Raw genomic sequence first — 19,971 nt, 5'->3', positions numbered from 1 at the left:
TCTTTCTGCTCTTAGCATGAACCAGAATCTTTACTAACACCCTCAGAGCCCTGGGCCCTGCAGACCTCCTTGGCCTCATCTAACAAACACCTCACCACCACCTGGTCGACCTTCAGTAACCTGGGACCTGCCAGGTTCCCCTTCATGAAGCCTTTGAAAAATTCTGTCCCCTTGGCTGGATGCTCCTTCTCTCCCTCTCAGGGAAGTCTTTCCTGATGCTGCCAAACCTCTCTCCTATCACTGAGTTACAATGTTATAGTTATTGGTGTATTTCTTTGATGAATGCCTGTCTATACTCCTTCAGGAGTGAGGGGAAATATAATCTCTGTTCTCAGATGGGAAAAAGAAGAGGAGGGACTTTTCCAGCCTCTTTCTACCATCTTCTATCACTGACTAGTGGACCTCTGACTTGGGAGAAGGTTCTGTGCTGCTCAGCTCCGTGCCTGGGCACACGCTGGTCTGCTCCTACACAGGCAAGCTTAGGAGGAACGTTCGGGAATAAGTTCAACTCAGGGAAGACAACCTAAGAAGTCAGTTGTTACAGATCCTAGCTCTATTCTGCAGTTTAGCCTTATGCAGTAATAAAGTTGATTTTACTTTTTACCTCTGAGTCTTATTTTTCAAATCGCTTCCATTTGGGAGGTGAAGACAAGAAAGAGTGTTCTTGTTGGCCCTGTAGAATGCCAACATCTTCCACTAGGCCTTAGCCCATCAGAAAGGACATGACCAGTCTCCTTCGGTTCACTACTACAGCTCAGGCCTGGCGCTAAGAGGGACTCTAAGTTTTAAAAATTGATCCTTCTATCACAGAAAATCTTTTAAACAAGCAAAACTAGGGAGAATGGTATGATGATAACCCCCTATGTATACATCACCCAGCTTCAACAATAATCAATACATGGCAATAATCAAAACAATCGATCTTGTTTGATCTATTTCTCCACTTGACTGAAGCAAACCCAAGACACCGCATCACCTTATACATAACAAATGGTAAGGGCTTGAAAACATGTCTATAAAACCATTATCACATGCACATTATAAATGATAACTTATTAACTATATATTTAATAATAAATAGATGAATGAATCAACAAAGGGTCAAAGAAGAGGTGGATCTCAAGCAAGATCTGTGCCCAGCCCCCAGTACAGTACGCATGCACGCACGCGCACACACACACAGCCCTTAAGGGCCAACCTACTCACCAGTCGGGGTGCTGCTGCGGAATGAAGAGGAGGGGGTGATGGGTGGGGTCACTGGGGGAGTAAGGCTTCCGCTGCTGTGGCGAGGTGGTGTGGACACATTCCCTCGAGACACGGAGCTGGACAAAGTCAGTGAGAGCTTTGGCTGGATCTTCTTCTTCAGAGATTCCTGCTCTCGGCGGGCAGCATCCGTCATGAATCTGTAAGTGGAAGAGACCATCTGTGAATAACCCATCTACAGAGCAGGACGAATTATGATCGTTAACCTGAGTGTGACAGATGCTCCACCCTGGGGTAGGGACTTGTTCACAGGTCAGTCCCAGCTTCAAAAACTCAGAGCAGCTGCCCTGTTCTTACATGATAGAATTATCTTCCAGCCCCTGAAAGTTCCCTGGGCCAAGCCTCTGTCCTCACTACAGTGCCTTCAGCTACAGGACTGCCTGGAAGGTCCTCTCAGTCCTCAGAAAGTACACCTGCTCTCAAAGTTCCCCGACCACTGTCAACTAGAGAGGACTTCCTTCATCTGCAGGTTGGTAGTATTTATTGTTTGTGCCACTGAACATACATGGCTTTGTGAGGACTCTGATTCTTTTTTGTACTCTGGACTCTCACACAGGTCACACTTTCTTGGCTGCTTAAACGTCTTGTCTCCCCAGCTACTAGCTGAAAAGAAAGGACTTAAGTCCCTATTATCGTTACTAGCTTGCTGCCAAGCACATGGTAGCAAACATTTATGAAATGACTGAACAATTCTGCCCAAGAAGATTCAGTAAGAGGGAACAAGCGCAGTACAAGGAAGAAGATCACCGAGAAAGATCTGTTTATGTCATGATTTTATGACTCATAAAAGGGAAAGGTGACTTTTTTCGAGAGTTTCACTTTGGAAACTTCACAGTTATATTCTTTCAACACTTCTCCTAAGTTAGTAATATTCAGGCTCTGTTCTTTTCTCCCTGTTTAATCTAGCATTTTATGAATTCATATAATAAGAGATTCAAAACCACTTATAAAATGGTATTTCCTCCCTAAACAGCAAATGTTGACTGCAGTTTTTGAAAATTGGGATGGAAAGTCTAGTGAATAGAGTTTATGAAAATGTTTAGGTAAATAAAGCATACACTCACGCCCACCACCTATGCTAAAAACCAGATCATAACCATACCTCTCAAGTCCCCTCTGCACCCCACCCTCCCATCAACTGTGTTTTGACTTTTTAAATACAATTCATCATAAACTAATACCATTGTGCTTAGACTGGTATTTTACCCAACCCATTTCACATTCTGCTTACAGAATTCCTTTATATTGGTCTTCATTACACTATGGCATTTTAGAAGTCAACAGATAGTTCTCATGCCTGGTTAAAAGTTTCCAGTTGCTCAAACACCCAATGACACAATATTACGATAGTGTTAGTGTCTTAAAATGTCTACTTTTACACTTGGAACATGGATGGCATATTTCTTGAAGGGCTTTTGCAATATAATCTATACATATAAACTGGATTTTATATGTTGAACCAAACTGTAATAAAGCTATATGCTTTGTCTTTCTTATGTTTTTGTGCTACAAGATGGTGCTGACTGAAAAGGGAGAAAGGAATGAAAATGCAAAACAGAATTGTTTGCACTCGGTAGCCAGGTACTCATTTATTTTCAGGTATAAAGTTGGTTCTACTGCTCTTAAGACTGCTTTTTCCTCTCCTCATAAACCTCTACACTTAAAATATGGATTGTAAAGTAAGGAACTAGTGCTTTCTTTTATTATTTTAAGTACAACTGCTAACTGCATAATGCTGAGCTTCTTCAGGTGGGCACGCAGTGTGCTGGGGAGTGGCCAAAATCACAGGCTAAACATGTTGCTTGTTCTAGGAAGGCCAAGTGTTCTTAGTGTGGGTAATTCAAGTTAGTTTTTACAAAGTAAAAAATATATATATAGATAGATATGCAATGGAGGAGAATGAAAAATAAACATCCTGCATCTTAGTTAAGAGCAGTGGACTTGGAGTCAGGCAAGCCAGTCTTTAAATCCTGGCTGTGCTACTTACAAATGTGACTTAAGGCAAGTCGATGATCCTCTCTAAACCTCTGCTTTATTCTCTGTAAAATGGGACAAGAAATTGTGTAACAGCTAAAGGACTAACATATCCCTTTTTCCTTTCTGCAAGAGGTTTTGATTAACTCTGGTAACCTGCCAAGATGGTAAATCAAACATGCTACTGGGCAGCACTGCTTATAAGACTAACCCCCTGATTGGTATGTGGCGTCTGGCCTGGGAGGAGCTAGAAACCATCTATCCATAGCTGATAGGAAGCAGGAGCTTTGGGCTTCCAGAGCATGGCGATCCTGCACCTGAACATGGCCCCTACAGGGAATGGGGAACGTGTCCAGGGAGTGTTATAAAAGCTTTGATTCCAGGGCAGCTCCCACCTCTGCCCAAGGGGCACCTTCTATTTGCATTTGGACAGACTGCCATTGTGTACCAGTGAGAACTTCACAGAAGGCGTGACGTGGCCCTCCTGGTGGGCAGGCTCTACCTTTTATCTCTCTGAAAAGACCCAGAACTCATGACGGTCCCCGATCATCTTGAGAGTCTGTTCATGGTCAAGGAAGGTCACTTGCTGGTGGACAGGCCAACAACAGTGCTGACTTCAGAGGATACTGTGAGGATTAAACAAGGCAGCAGTGCCTGTCATGTAGGAAGTGACGGTTTTTGTTACAGAACGCTTCATAAATGTGGTTTTTCCTGTATATTCTGTCTACCTTACTCCACGTTTCTTGAGGATGCACTGCATGTTTTTGGCCCTGAAAGCACCAGGTTCGTGCCTCATGCATAGCTGACTGGGAATCAGGTCAGAGAGTGCACAGAGAATGTCAGAAAGATCGTCTTGCCAGAGAGAGATGCAGAGAGACAGAGGCTTAGCAGTGTCTTCTCTTACTCTGGTTAAAAAGTATCAATAGCTCATGGTTTTTATTGTAAAATAAATACTCTCCTACAGCTCAGATATAAAAACAACTATAAACAACCACAACAACGCGCACACACACATCCCTCGCCTTCACCCCTCATGGGCTTGGTCAGCTACGGACGGCCATTTATGTTTGGCTTTCTAGAAGTGAGAACGAGGCACCATGTTAAAAGCATTAAACGTGAAACTCATAAAACATTTCTGCCAATCCTTCTCTCCGTCCACCCTCCCTCCTCCTCCTTTGGATTGGTAGTTATGAACTTGCAGCTATACCCATAAATCAAGGCAACCTCACTGTACCAAGATACACAGCTGCAGAATTTATTCCCGGTGACAACATACACACACAGGGGCATAAAAATGCCTCTGGAACACTGGATAAAATTCACCAGTTTCTCCCTGGTGGTTTTGCACTGTTCCTCTTTCACTTATCACCCATGACTTTACCTATTTTTTGGAGACTTATTTAAACCCTGAACTTCTCAAGCAGTGTTCCATCAATATAGCTGTTTGTCAAAAGATGGGTGAACTCCCAATGGCAAAAACCACTTGGGGAGACAAGTTAATAAAGGACCTGATGAGGCAGAATGAATAAAGGTTATCTGTGACTGTGGTCTAGACTGGACTCAAGTAAGTTGGCTCCAAGCATTTTCCACCTTCAGGGGCAGCTACAGTGTGACATCCTTGAAGGACCACAGCCCAGACTGTTCCATCATCAGGGTTAGACATGTTCTGCTGTATTCCTAGAGGAGACGGAGTTCAGGCTTGGGAAGTCACACCACCCTGCAGGCTGAAGAGTTTTTCCCAGTGGATTCTGACATGATTGGTGATCTTTCCCGAAGCCCTGAGTAATTGCAGCCAACATGGGGTTTAGAGCAGGAAGGAAGCTGGGTGAGAGAGATCACCTTGTCTAGCCCCCTCATTTTTCCTGGTAACTGGGAAATGAGGTGAAGGGGCCTGTGCAAGGTCACTTTGCTGGCTGATGGCAAAGCTGGTATCTGAGAAGTCAAGCCTTAGGACTGAATCAAAAGCTCCTGCTCTGCCAGGCTGCCTCCTGCACATCTGAGCTTTCTTGTTTTTGCTGCAGAGTCATGGTTTTCAAAGCTGAAAGGGGTTAAAAAGCTGAAACTTAGGGCCTGGGAAAATGCAGGGGTTTACTTGTTGGAAGTGGGGCAACCATTAGAGTGGGGGTCTTTATTCTCTCAGCATCCAAGTTCTGCTGTGTTGCGCCCCTAGGTTCTTGGGGTCTTGGATTGGTAGCCTCGCTGGGCTGTGATACGGGGAAGGCTGGCTGTGCCCACCTCCCTCAATTCTTTCTGCTTTGCATCGGGAGCTGCTCTGGTCTTGCAGCAGTAGTGTGCTAGTGTGGGCTCATGCTGGCTTGTGAGAGCTGATCATTCACTTTTTAGGGATTTAGGCCATTTGTTAAATATACCCATTATCAAAATTTAAATCATGTGAAGTTAAAATGAAAACAAGTATATTAAAAACAAAGATAATAATACTCAAAATTTATTAGTTCTTATTATTTTCTTCCATTTTACTATTATCTGTGCTATTGAGGTTATTTACATTAATAAAGTTGTATTTGTTTGGTAGAATTACTATATGATGCTATATAGCACGTTACTTCTCTACTCTGTGCAGCGATGTAATGTTGGTAGCCTGAAATTGGCCATGATGGAGTATTTACACCATGCAAATTGGCAAATATTACAAACTGGGGTTTTTCCTCCCATCCCAAGAGTCAACTGTTAAACATTTACCAATATACCTACAGCTATTATTATTTTAATGTGGGGGAAAAAGCATTTGAACCAGGCTCCTTACCTACCTACTAAAGGAGCTAATCAGGGAAGGGATGAAGGATGGATAAGGAAAGTTTCTTTTCCTTTTTAAAAGTATAAAAATAAGACCTCTCATTAAAGAACACTTACATGGATTTTTCATGGATTTGTCACTTGTGCTTAAAAACATTTAAAAAATCTGGTAGTACACACACAAATTGTACATATTTTTAAGCACAGTTTAAAGAAGAATAAAATGACAATCCATGTACTTACTACTTACTCAGCTTACGAAAAAAATTTTATCAGAACATTGGAAATTTGCAGATACAACTACAGTTGATTTTTCAGGGTATTTTCTTTCTGGTATTATTTTTCTACACATAAAGAGAACTGGATATTTCTTAAAGGAAAAAAAAGTCACTTGAGGGTTCATTCACTGTTGACTAACAGCCTGGAAATCTGTGGTCAGGCAAAGTCATGTTTTCATTTTGAAACTGAAACTGCCATAAGATTAATTTTAACTCTCCTACAAATCAGAAATGCCCAAGTTACTTTAATTTAATATGGTCATTTGTAGTAATATTTGTTATTGCTTGGGGAAGTACATATTCCTTAAGTAAATTTTCAAGACTCCATTATAAATCTTTTAAATCCTTAGACCACAATGTTCATTCAGTCTGACATGTTAAACGTGGAAACATGAATGTAACACCACAGGGGGAAAATGTCAAATTGCTGGTCCATGGAGACCAGTTTCAACCACAAACTCAGGAAATTTACAGAGTTGGCTGGAGCCTGGGCAGGTCCCCTGCTGCACCTCACTCTCGGGCCAAACACCTGAGCCCAAGTGTCTTGTTGGTGCAAAACCACTCGGCTTCCACTGGCTCTGGAGAACCCGGGATGGAAGTGTCCACTCGAAACTCGAATCTCTCTCAGAAGAACTTGAAAAGGATCCAAGGTCTGAGATGTGTGGTGTGGTTTCATTGTTATTATAAGACGCTGGAGAGGGCGTGTGGTCCAGACGCCCCGAGCTGTGTCAGTGGGCTCGCTCTGGGGTGAAGAAGCAGGTGAACTCTGGAAGCCCCAGTGCTCCCCTTGTTCTGGCCCTGGTTTTTTTTCTTGTTAAAACTGAGGAGTTTCAGTTTTATGGGTAAAAGGAACATATCGCCTCTAGATTTCTTCCTGGCTCCAACAGTCCATGATTCCAGCAGCAGCATCCGGCTGTGTTTCCCAAACTTAACTTTGGCCTCAATCTGTTATAAGAAAGCCTGTACACACATACGTATAATTAGGTCCACAATCTGTAATTTTGAAATCTCCAGAGCTCTGAAAGTTGGGAAATTTCTAATGTTTGACAGCAAAATTCATGAGGAAACCAACCATGACGTGAACTACATAAAAGCTGTTCATATGCTTTATTTATTGTATTTAGTGTGAATATTCATATACTTCACTGCGTAAACATAAATGTGTTTGATTACATGGGGCTGCCCTGGGCCCTGTAGGGAGAGTTATCTAATAGGCAGTATTTGCACCATATTGTCTTTCTGAAATTAGAACAATTGTGACTTGTGGAACATGTCTGGGTGAAAAGATAAAGAAATTTTATATAAGCATCTGAAACAAAAATTTCATGAAATAATCCTTATGATATGTGATACACTTTGATATTTTTCTATTCTATTTCATTTTAACCAAATATCCTGGTCACAACCTCCACATGAATTTGTTGACTAACAGGTAATAACTTGTAGATTAACAGGTGATAGACTACAGTTTGAAAATATTCGTGTAGCAGAAAATATTAGTGTAGCAGTGGGCTTTGTAGGGAGACTGTTCAGATGCTAATTTCTCCTCTATGTTCCCCAGCTGTGTGACCTTGGGCATGTTACCTAATCTCTTTGTGCCTCAGTTTTCTTACCCATAAATGCTAAAAATAATAAGGACTGCTTTACACAAGGCAAAGATGAAGTGAATTAATGCATGTAGAGCACTTGGAACAGAGCCTGGTACTCGGTGTTTGACAAACATCATGTGAATGACTCTTGTTCAGGAAATCCTAACTCACAAATCTTTCATCTCTCAATGTAACATCAGTGATTTACTGACATTTTATTTTATTTTTTTTATTTACTGACATTTTAATACTTACTTCTGAGCTAAATTACTGAGTATTATAGGATATGTACTGCCATCATGAGTTCTGATTCTGAAAGCAATGAACCACCTTCACTGATTTTGCATGCATTGATTAAATGACTGCTTCCATCATAGGTAAATTTGAAAAAGGTAGTTACAGTAGCCGGAATACAAACAGAAGGCTCCTCTCAAGGACAACACACTGGAAGTGAGGGCATCTATAAAGCCACATGCCTCTTCTTCTTTACTTCTTCCCCTTAATTTCTTGAGAAGAATCCATTGTAGAAGGCCTTTCTATCAGGGCAGGCAACAGGAGACACTGCTACTTTATGCAAAGACTTCTTTCTATGCAATGAAAGGCTGCCCTTTACTTGAGAGATTCATACAGTTGCACCAGGCTGATGTGGTTCACAAGCAGACCTCTGTACAAAGCATAACATCCGACTACGTCATTTGAAGTTCCAAAGCTTTGTTTCACCTTTTCAATGGCTCTTTGGGCATTAACATTTTTCAGTGAAAACAAGTCTGTGAAACCGAGAAGGCCTCTGAGGAGAGCCATGAGGAGCTGGCAGACAGACCATGATCCTAAGCGTTCTCCAATCTGCTAACTCATTGCTTCAGACAATGGGATCTCTGATCTGACAGGGACATCAATCTTTCCAGCGAAGAGAACTAAGGGATTTTCCTTTTCTCCAACAACTACGACGCAAAATTCAGGACAAGGATGGACAGAAAGCCAGTCCGGAAGCAGAATGATCCATGCTCGTGCTTAGCTGCTCAGTTGTTTGCGATCCCATGGACTGAATTCCGCCAGGCTCCTCTGTCCATGGGATTCTCCAGGCAAGAATACTGGAGTGGGTTGCCATTGCCTTCTCCAGGGGATCTTCCCAACCCAGGAATTGAACCCAGGTCTCCTGCATTGCAGGCAGATTCTTTACCATCTGAGCCACCAGGGAAGCCCTGAATGATCTGTAAGGCAATCAAATAGAGACTATGGGAATGATGGGTACATTTCAGCATGTGATCCATGTCAGAGGATCTGGCTGTTCTAGGTCTCAAAGTAATGATGGGTTTCCAAACACACATCTGCTAACAAATTCATGGGGCGGCTCCTCTCATTTTAGCAACTTCAAGCCTCTGGGAGTTTGAGGGGTGTTTCGTTAGAAGAGCTGGCAAGTGAAACATGACCTGCTGGCAGCAAGTGGAGTGACTGCTTGTCTGTGACCCTTGATTAAGAAAAGGACTTTTACTGGCGATTGGGGAAATTAATAAATGTTCTTCTTTTCAAAGACAAAAAACAACATGGACTCCCAAATAACACTAGTTTCAGAGGGTCCCTAGTAATGTTTCAAACAGTCATATGTTTCATTTCTCATCTCAGAGCTATTTCTGCCTTCACAATCTGAGGCCTATGGGGTGGATTCTGAAGCTTCATAAAATATTTTGCAGTGTCTCCAAAACTCATAGCCTCTTTTAATATGCGGCTATTAAAAATTTAGTGCAAAATAATAAAAATAAAAGTAGCACCACAAAGGAGATCCAACCAGTCCATCCTAAAGGAGATCAGTCCTGGGTGCTCATTGGAAGGACTGATGTTGAAACTGAAACTCCAATACTTTGGCCACCTGATGCAAAGAACTGACTCATTTGAAAAGACCCTGATGCTGGGAGGGATTGGGGGCAGGAGGACAAGGGGACGACAGAGGATGAGATGGTTAGGTGGCATCACCGACTCAGTGGACATGAGTTTGGGTAAACTCTGGGAGTAGGTGATGGACAGGGAGGCCTGGCATGCTGTGGTTCATGGGGTCGCAAAGAGTTGGACACGACTGAGCAACTTAACTGAACTGAGCACCACAAAAAAACTGTCTGTTCAGATCAGCTTGGCATTTTGGTGTATCTGTGTGTGAGATTTTCATCTGATATTCACAAGGGTTGTGGGCATAATTTGTGAAGTACCCAGCCAGTGAATCAGATTTTGCTCTTGGGTATCAGACCAAAACTGACAGGTTTAAGTGAGACACTTCCCACGCACCCTGCCCCTCCTCCTCTCCTAAGTTTATATCTGACACACGCAGAAGGATACAGTTCCTGGACTTGGAGGAGTAATTCCAGTCTAATTTGCACAACATAAATTAACTGTAGGGAAAGTCAATTTTTTATCAGCTAATTTATAAGAATTCACTGTATTTGGGGGGACAGGGAGAGAAGAGAAAAGAAAAAGACAAAAAGTGATATTACTCTCATCTACTCTCTTGACAATGATATTTTCTTTTTCTTTTTTTAAGGGCAGTTACAGTATAGGGTGAATGTTCTAAAACTTTAAAAATAATTAATAAACTAACATTCAGTTGCCCATTTTCATTGCCAAGTGGCATTCCTTATCTGACTACCATCTACCTTCACTAGCTACTCATTAAAAAGAAAAGGCCATGTAACATAAAATATAGAAAGGATATAACCCTGGAATAAAATAATCCTTTCATGAGAAAGACTGTCCTTAATTCTGAGATTATGGTAACAATAGAACAGACAGGAATAAATTTACTTAAATCTTTTTGAGATGCAGAGAAGCTACAATATAAAATTTAATTTTATTATTTTATAATCACATCGTATGTACACTGTAATACACTGTATAATATGTGGCTTATAATTATTCTCTGGATATAAGTTATTAAAAATATCCAACTTTATTTTTTATCATATCCTTTGCTAAAAATTCAGTTTCAAGGAATGCTGACGAAAATGGAACTAGTAATATTAAATTTAGAAGGAACCATTTGTAATATGCTGGCACATTGAAAGAAACCAAATACAAGAGCATCCAAATCCAGGAGTTTCTCCTTCCCGAGAGCTGGGAGAAAGGATGCACAGAGGTGCTGGATGCCCCTGCTCCAGGGCCCCATATACCCTGAGCAACTTGGAAACTGCAGACCAACAGAAATACCCTTATGAACAGTTTCATTCAGAGACTAGTAAGCTGTCCCTGAATACTACTTAGGAATTATTATTTTAAACCAATAATCTCTTTCCCGGAATTTTAGCACTCAAATGAAATTAATGCACCAAGGCTGAATAACTGCAATAATGAACAAAATCTCATCCCTGAATACTACTACTTTTTATATGCCCAATAAATACTGGGTATTTTCTCACAACTAAAGAATAATATAGTTAATCTATTATTCCTTAATGAAAGCTCTGGTTCAGGTTCCAGCAGTCATGACCTAAAGTCACAGGTCAGCATAAATTATCAGCGAAGCAATTAATTTTGATTTACTTTAGCCTGAATAGAGTAAACCATGGTCTCTTTCATCGGCAATGCCAAGAATAAAAACCACTTCTGAAAATGACGCCCACAAATCTTTGGTTCAATGGCCAACTGGAATATCCCTCTCTTGCCAACTCTCTACCATCCTTTGCATTCCTTTCTACTCCCACCGAATTGGAAATGACTATGGATATTTCTTGCACATGGTTTTCACTGCTAATTTGACATCCGTGTAAAAACCAATGAACAAAACAAAGAAGCTGCATTTTATGAGGTTTTGTGGTACGAAACTACAAATAGCATTTGAGTTTCCTTGTTGTGCCTCCTCTGGAAGTAAATTAAATGAGTTATTGGAGGTTTCCATGTAAACTGCTAATGAGATGATGAATAACTCTCCCCCTAAACTGAGAGAGGTTTAAAAACTAAAGAAAAAAAATTGGATTTAGGGTCTCTGGAGTATTAGTTCCAGTATCATTAACAGCTGTGAACTCAGCCTGGTTGAAAGTCTGGCTTCTGGGGGCAAACTCTTAATCTGATATAGGTATTCAAGGGCAAATTATTTACCCTTGTTTGTCTTGAGATCCTCATTTACAAAACAAAAATAAGCTTAATGCCTGGTGCCTTCCCAATTTGCCCTTTCAGCAGGCAAAGAATCTGCATGCAACACAGGAGACAACAGGTTCGATCCCTGGGTTGGGAAGATTCTCTGAAGGACAAAAAGGGCAACCCACTCCAGTATTTTTACCTGGAAAATTCTATGGATAGAGGAGCCTGGTGGGCTACAGTTCATAGGGTTACAAAGAGTTGGAAATGACTGAGTGACTATGCACGCATGTAAACCCTAACATCTACCTCATGGGGTTTATTGTCAAGATCTTGTTGGATAAAAGCATGAAAAGCACTTGGCTCAATACCTTGTTGCACATATGTCAGGAGGCTGCTCAGAGTCTTGGTATTTCCATGGGTGTTGGCCCTATGCCCCTGACTCTTACCCAGGAATTATGTTAAAAACAACCACTTAATTGGATAATTCCTATGTAAGAGGTCATTTGTGGGGGGAATCTATGCAGTCCAGTCTGTCTAAGATGGACTCAGGCAGATATCTAAGTCTGGGGTGAAAAGTCTGTCTCTGAAGAAAAGCACTTCTCTGACCATCCACTTAGGTCACTTCTTCTGACCAGCTGGGCTGGGTGACAGTCAGCATTTGGTTAAGACAAGTGACTTGGAGTGAATCTAGCTCCAGGGGATGGGGTGAACTGGAGGGCTCTGGTTATGTAAACTTTGGGTTGAGAAAGAGGAGCAACTGAGATGAAGTGGACTCAATGTCAGAGAAGATCTCACACAGTGAAGGTTTGTTTATATCAAGGATGGCTTGTACAGTGTCTCTGCTGCCATTTACAAGCCACTCAGCCCCTAAGAGCCATTGCAACTCCATCCCAGTGCTTTTCCCTCTGCTGCTTATGGATTCAGCCTCACAATCTTATCATCAGGTCCTAGGTTGCCACTGTGCCCTGATTATGGTAATATGCAAGTTGAAAGTCTGTGCCATCTCTGACTTACACACTTCCCCCAATATCCACTGGTATTTCCACTAAGATCCTAGCCAAGGCATATCCAAACTCATTTGGTACATATATTACCCATCCTCAGAGAATTAGGGAGCAATGACAGCAGACAATAAACATAATAGCTGAGACAGAAAACTGACTTTATCCAAGATAAAAGGTGTCCCTAAGTGAGGCAAGGATATTAACCACACATTCAGATGACTGCATGCATTCACGAATACAATTAGAGGGCCAACAGCTCACTCAAATTTATTTTCGTGTATATGTGACTCACTCAGAGTGTCAGACTAACATTGTTCAGGAACAGGGTGGAGTCATCAGTTATCTTTAATGGATTAATCCACTTAGGCAATTAAACTATTTTGGAGGCAAATTCAGCTCTATACATGTGTTGTGCCTTTACAAGTATATGCCTGAGGACATCATAAGCTTACAAGACTTCAAGTTTCTTGGGATGTGGAAGGTGATTTTTTTTCCAAGTGATTTTTCTTTCCTTTTGCTGCAAGAGTTGAGTTAAGCTGCTTCTGGACTAAAGGGTTTGGTGTTCCTTGTTTTCTAGGAGATTTGTACCCAACAGATGTGTTTAGGTATTTGGTTCTTCAGTAAGTACATACACATTTGAGGACTGAATAATCATTTTAAAAACATCACAGGGATATGAACGTTTGTGTCTCTTCTTCCTGCCTGACTTAACCCAAGGAGTTTGCGAATGCTAAATATACTTGGTAAACTGTAAGCTGTGAGTAAATGCTGGGGATGAAGAGGATGAGGGGGTTGAAGATGATGACAATTAAAAATTTTTTTCATTAGAGATCATTTAAAAACACAAAAAAGTAGAGAGATTGGTATGACAAACTGTCATGTTACAACATTTTGCCATCTTGTTAAACTTTCTCCTCTTTCTCCCTTTTTAGGCCACAATTATAATCCTTCACATATTTCTTATGCCATGTTCATGTGATCACTTGAAAAATATATACAGATAAAATAACTGGAAGAAGAATAAAGCAGATGGGAAGAGACAGAGAGAAAAAAAAATGTCAACATGGTCTCTGGGCAATAACTAATGAAGATTCAAAACGAGTAAGATGGTTGGTGACATAACCAGTCTCTCTCTGACACAGACACAGCTAAACTACAATGCTTGCAAAGTTTGAGTACTATTGTATGCAGTATATATAATACACACTATTATACACACATATATACATATATATATGTTGAATGACACACCAAAGCTTTATTAATATGCAAGGTCTGAGCCAATGGCTCCCAACTCTTGGCTATGGGGGACCTATTATAGTGCTGAATGGTGCTGTGCTTTGAATATCATAATATACTCCTGGTGTCCTTTAAATTTGGGAGGGAGGAAAGGGAATAAGACAAAATTACTAGTCATCATTGTTTCAAAATTAATTTGTATTTTACAAATACACTTTTCTCTCACATGTTCCATCCCAAACATGGACTCTACAGATTATTTGGGGAAAAAAAATACAGGGTGTGTGTTTAAAATTTTCAAGAATGTCACTGTATTTAACTGCTAATGAAGTGTTTCTTGGAGGGGCTTCCAGACCTTCTGTGGATTTACAATGAACAGTCTTTATTTGCATGCCAAAAGCATGCACTAATCCATAGCATCAGCTGGTTCCCAGAAATACATGTGCCCCCACAATCCTGTTTATCCTGCTGGTTTATTTAGCAAAGCTTTTCTTCACAGAGAGCACAGGTCCTCATTTCAGGCTGGCCAACCTGATTACTCCAAATCCCTAATTAGTGTAATTAAAGCTTTAATGGATTGCAGCCAGGATGTAAAGCATGCAGCCCCCCTTTTAAACTCCTTGCTTGATGAGTGTGCAGCGCTGCTCCACGGCAGAGGGCTTCCTGGGGAGGCACAGGCCTTGGCTCTCCGGAAGGCCCTGGACACCTCTGCTCCCAACGCCCCGGCCATTTCTGATGCCCAGGAAGTCTCTTCGTCAGGTTCACACTCACAAACAGAACTGCTCCCCACCCCTACCCCTAAAGGATTTACCAAAGTGAACCAGAATCTCTCTCAACGTTTCTACAGATGCTAACCATTAACGTAGGAGAACAAATCTAATGTCTTAACTAAAATACTTCCCAGCAACCTAGGAGAATCTTGTTACTAACAGATCCTGCAGAGCACTCCTGTATTAACCTGCTTTCAGAGTATTGCCCAGAACTTTTCCAATAACTGAACCCCAAAGGTCCACAGCTTAAACCCACAGCACTTTTAGGTGTTTCCTACATGTGTAAACTGAGCCATAATGGCTCTGGTGAGCTCACATCATCTCAGCTTTAGATGGATATTTGGACATTGATACTGGAGAAGAGAAAAGGATTTACAATAGGGAAAAAAAAGCCTTTTTCAGTATAAACTATGCTAGGTGCCTTGTAACTATTGGGTTAGCCAAAAAATTCGTTTGAGTTTTTCTATAAGGTGTAATGGATACCTGAATGAATGTTTTGTCCAACCCAATGATACTACTTACTGAATCCTCATGATCACCTTTTCAGGGATTATTATTAGTCCCATTTTAAGATGACAAAATTGAGCTTCAGAGACAAGAGAGCCAAATCATTGGGAAAGATGCTGATGTGCTGGGAAAAATTGAAGGCAGGAGGAGGGCTGACAGAGGATGAAATGGTTGGATGGCATCACTGACTCAACAGACATGAGTTTGAGCAAGCTCCAGGAGATGGTGAAGGACAGGGGAGTCTGGTGTGCTGCATGCAGTCCATGGAGTCGCAAAGAGTCAGACACAACTTAGCAACTGGGCAACAACGACATCAGGTAGCTTTCCCAAGGACCCACATCTAATAAAATGCTTAAGGGAAGATATAAATAAAAATGCTCAAGATCTGTGACACCCAACCCAACAGCCATTAACCCTATGAGGCTGTTGCTCACTTTAAATCTGGCTTGTGTGACTCAGAAACTGAATTCCTGATTTTAGTTAACTTCAACATAAATAGCCACAGGTGGCTAGTGGCAACCATATTGAATAGCAAGGAAATAGAACGTTTCCATCATCACAGAAATGTCTGTAGGACAGTGCTGAAGTAGCTGATGGAAGTTCAGTTCTGCATAGGCTAGGTTTGAAATGGTGGTGGGACATCCAAGGGGATAAACAAACAGGTAAGCAACCTAGACTTACGAGTCATCCACCCAGGAAAGCAGGAGAGCTTGCAGGGAGGCAGAGAAGGCACAAGGGTTGAGAAGAGAAACTAGCGGTGGGGGAGCCTACCATTTAGATGGCAGAAGGAAGAGGAATCTCCAAAGTCACTGAGGAATGGGGTCCTCATACCCTTTTCAGGTTTAATAATTTATTTCTCCTCTTACACTAAAAGTGTAAGATAAGCATTTGGACAACAAATATTTTGCTTAAGAATGAAAATCTGCCTTTTGTAATAGAAAAGTACATTTCTTTATTCACATGACAGTTTGATGCAAAGACGTCAGCCCCTTTGAAAGATGTCCTCTAGCTCAGAGCCAGGTACAAACTGTGCAGAAAAATCTGAGCCCAAGACACAGCACTCCACGGCTTTGATGCAATGGAAGAAGTGGCTCAAATTCAATTCCGAACTATACACAAACTTCCTGAACAATGAGATCCCAACAACTTGTTGAAATAAAAGCTCTGAAGTTCCTTGCTGTGAAGGGACCTTCAATATGATTTTTACTTAAACCTCCCTTTCAGTTGCCTGGGGAAGTCTTCATGAAGTTATCTGATCCAGTAACTTTTCTTATTGTGTAATCAAATTCATCCACAGAATAAGTCTAATTTTTTTCCTTGTTGGGAATGAAAAGTCTATTCACAATGCCTTTAGTAAGGAGTTTTACTTCAGTAAGATCTGAGACCAAACTTTCTTTTCCCTTGGAGAGAGGGTGAGACACACCTTGGGCCAGTCTATCCCATATTCTTCATCCTATGAAATGATAGCATTTGGAACCCCCACTGATTTCAAGAGGGAATTTCTCACCCACCCCTGTAGTCAGGTGGCTTCCCTGGTAGCTCACCTGGTAAAGAATCTGTCTGCAATGCAGGAGGACCCTGGTTTGATTCCTGGGTCGGGAAGATCCCCTGGAGAAGGGATAGGCTACCCCTTCCAGTATTCTTGGGCTTCCCTGGTGGCTTAGCTGGTAAGGAATCCACCTGCAATGCGGGAGACCTGGGTTCAATCCCTGGGTTGGGAAGATCCCCTGGAGGAGGGAAAGGCTACCCACTCCGGTATTCTGGCCTGGAGAATTCCATGGCCTGTATAGTCCATGGGGTCGCAAAGAGTCAGACATGACTGAGTGACTTTCACTTTCACGTAGTTGGAGGTGGGTGATGCACAGAGCGTGGAAGGAGAGGAAGCAGTGAGAAAGGTATGAGCAAGGTGATAAAGGTGCCTGCTAACAATGAAGTTAAAATTGAAGCAAAACCCTTGAAATTTAGAGTTCTGAAAAGCCCGCTAAAACATTTCAAACTTTTCCCCCTGTATAATTTACAATGAGGCTTTGGTGACTCTTCACAGCGCCAAGTGACCCTAAAACGCACAACCCAGAATTGGAGAGAGAGGAATTCTGGGGACTGAAATGCAGGGAGCATACAAACAGAACGGCAGCGTGGCCTATGAAACGGGGGGGAAAACTGGAGGATGCCAAAAGGAAGCTCCCACCCTCCCCACCCTCACTCCTGATTGCTGTAGTAGTGTCTGCAGTCACAGCGCCGAATTCACATACAGCCGGCTTCTGCCTTGTGTATGCAATTAACCACGCTTTCTCTGTGTCTGCATCACTCCCCGGGAGAACATGAGGAGTATGAGGAGATGGGCTCTCTTCCAGGATACCTGGGAGCCAGTAAGTGGGAAATTCACCTAACGGAACCCCAGTTTCACTTTGAAAGAGTTGATCCATCTTTTGAGGTTCCCCAAGAATGTGTTTCATCAAGCCTAATGGGAGGTCATTACAGAGGGACGTATATGATTTTTTTTTGTAACCAAATTGATTTTTCTGATTCTTTTTAAACTTTCCACCACCACAATGCTGCATTATTAAGAAAAAACAAAAAACAGGATAAGGTCATGCTTTTTGGGCAAGCAGGACAGGTGAGGAGAGGGTGGTCATTTCTAAGGCCTGGCTTCTCTCGCTCTCTGCCTGTAGGCGGAGGAGGCACGTGAACAGGGAGACCCCCTCACGAACAGTGCGGGGCGGGCGAGACCTGGGAGACCTCCGAGGGGGCTGGATGGTGGGTGCACTTCCTGCACTAAAGATGGAAACCACTTGTTGTCCCCTTCAGGCTGCATCAGGTTCAGCTCAAACCCTTCCTTCCCCTCCATCTCCTGCCTGACTGAAAATTCCAGGTGCCCCATTCCTCTTATGTGCGAGCCAAGAGGTACTTCAGCCACTTTAACTCTGACCTGCTCTCCTTTTACTCTAACTGAAGCCTGATTTTTCTCATTCATTCTTGGTGAGGTTCTGACTCGGCAGGGGCTGTGCTGCAGAAAGACCAAAGAGGGAATTGCAGACAAGACCTGCGTGCAGCTCTACCGCCTGCTAATCACATGCCCGTGATCAAATTCTTATTTTTTCTGGGTTCCAGTTCTCTTATCTGTGAACTGGAGGTATCACTCATTTATTTATCTCTGCCAGCTTTGGAAGAATGAAAGGTGGTTTCCTGGGATCCATAAAGAACAGTAAAACAGAATGACGGATAAGAAGGGCAGAAGATGGTAACGATAACCCTATATGCAAAACAGAAAAAGAGACACAGAAATACAGAACAGACTTTTGAACTCTGTGGGAGAAGGTGAGGGTGGGATATTTCAAAAGAACAGCATGTATACTATCTATGGTGAAACAGATCACCAGTCCAGGTGGGATGCATGAGACAAGTGCTTGGGCCTGGTGCACTGGGAAGACCCAGAGGAATCGGGTGGAGAGGGAGGTGGGAGGGGGGATCGGGATGGGGAATACGTGTAAATCTATGGCTGATTCATATCAATGTATGACAAAACCCACTGAAATACTGTGAAGTAATTAGCCTCCAACTAATTAAAAAAAAAAAAAAAAAAGAAGGGCAGAAGAGCTAGGGCAAACACGAGGGACGTGGCATAGGGTCAGGGATCTAGCTGAAAGAAACGGGGCTGAGGACACCCTCTGACATCGCTGCCATGTGGGTTGACTGTTCCTGAAATTCTTTGTAAGTTGGAAAATTGTGAACAAATGTAGGAATTGCTCCCCACATTTTCAGCAGCTACTAAGCTCCAGACTACGTGCTGTGATTCTATTTAGTAAGTGTATATGGAGGTACAAGGACTGAGGGAGACATGGAGAGGAGGAAGCCGGGTCCTGGCTCTCCAAATCCTGCCAGCAGCCTGGTGGGGAGCGTCTAGGGGACAGCACAAGTGATTTTACAGCAGAACGTGGGCAGCTCGTCAGAGCAGGAGGAGGCTTCAGGCAGAGGCCGTGTAAGGTGGGGTCAGGTCTGGGGTACTGAGACTTGTGTGCAGGCCCCTCAGTGCCTGCTTTTTAGATCTGTACGAATTCTGTGTATGTTCTGTTTTCAGTCTGCATCTCTGACTCTCACGTGTTAGTAAGTATGATTGCCAGGAAAGCAGACCTTCGCGTCTCCTACTAAAATGGAAAATCCTGCTCTCCAGCCAAGGATACGAGCGGAGTGGGGTCAACACTGACCTGGCCATTCTTACTCCATCTCCCATACAGATGTACCACTTCTCAAAAACAACCAGATGATACTTTCTTTTTCACACAGGGTTCTCTGAGCATCTTTAACATACCTGCTCAACCATGACTCCATCTCACACTCAACAGCCTCACAAAAAGCCTCTGGACTTTCTAAGACGTGCACAGCGCTTGTCTTCCTTTTAGAATCCCTCCTGCCCCCTAGGTTTTTTTTTTTTTTTTTAATGGAACCTATATTATTTGGGGCAGTAACAGAGTGCCATTTACTTTAAGAATTTTAGCTGGTGAAGAAATGAGCCCTAGATCTTAAAAGCAAG

The 19,971-nt window shown here is 42.3% G+C and overlaps 1 protein-coding gene across 1 annotated transcript in view; it reads right to left on the bottom strand.

The window, feature by feature from the left end:
- JAZF1 (JAZF zinc finger 1) overlaps positions 1-19,971 on the bottom strand; it is a 322,883-nt gene that overhangs the window by 44,603 nt on the left and 258,309 nt on the right. The window contains exon 3 of the mRNA XM_043873020.1: positions 1,207-1,403. Coding sequence (XP_043728955.1) covers positions 1,207-1,403 — 197 coding nt within the window. The remainder of the gene's footprint in view (positions 1-1,206; positions 1,404-19,971) is intronic.

The sequence above is a fragment of the Cervus elaphus genome, chromosome 18 (assembly GCF_910594005.1).
Source record: "Cervus elaphus chromosome 18, mCerEla1.1, whole genome shotgun sequence".
NCBI lineage: Eukaryota > Metazoa > Chordata > Mammalia > Artiodactyla > Cervidae > Cervus > Cervus elaphus.
Note: the sequence above shows the minus strand (reverse complement) of the source record. Positions and strands in the feature narration are given on the sequence as shown.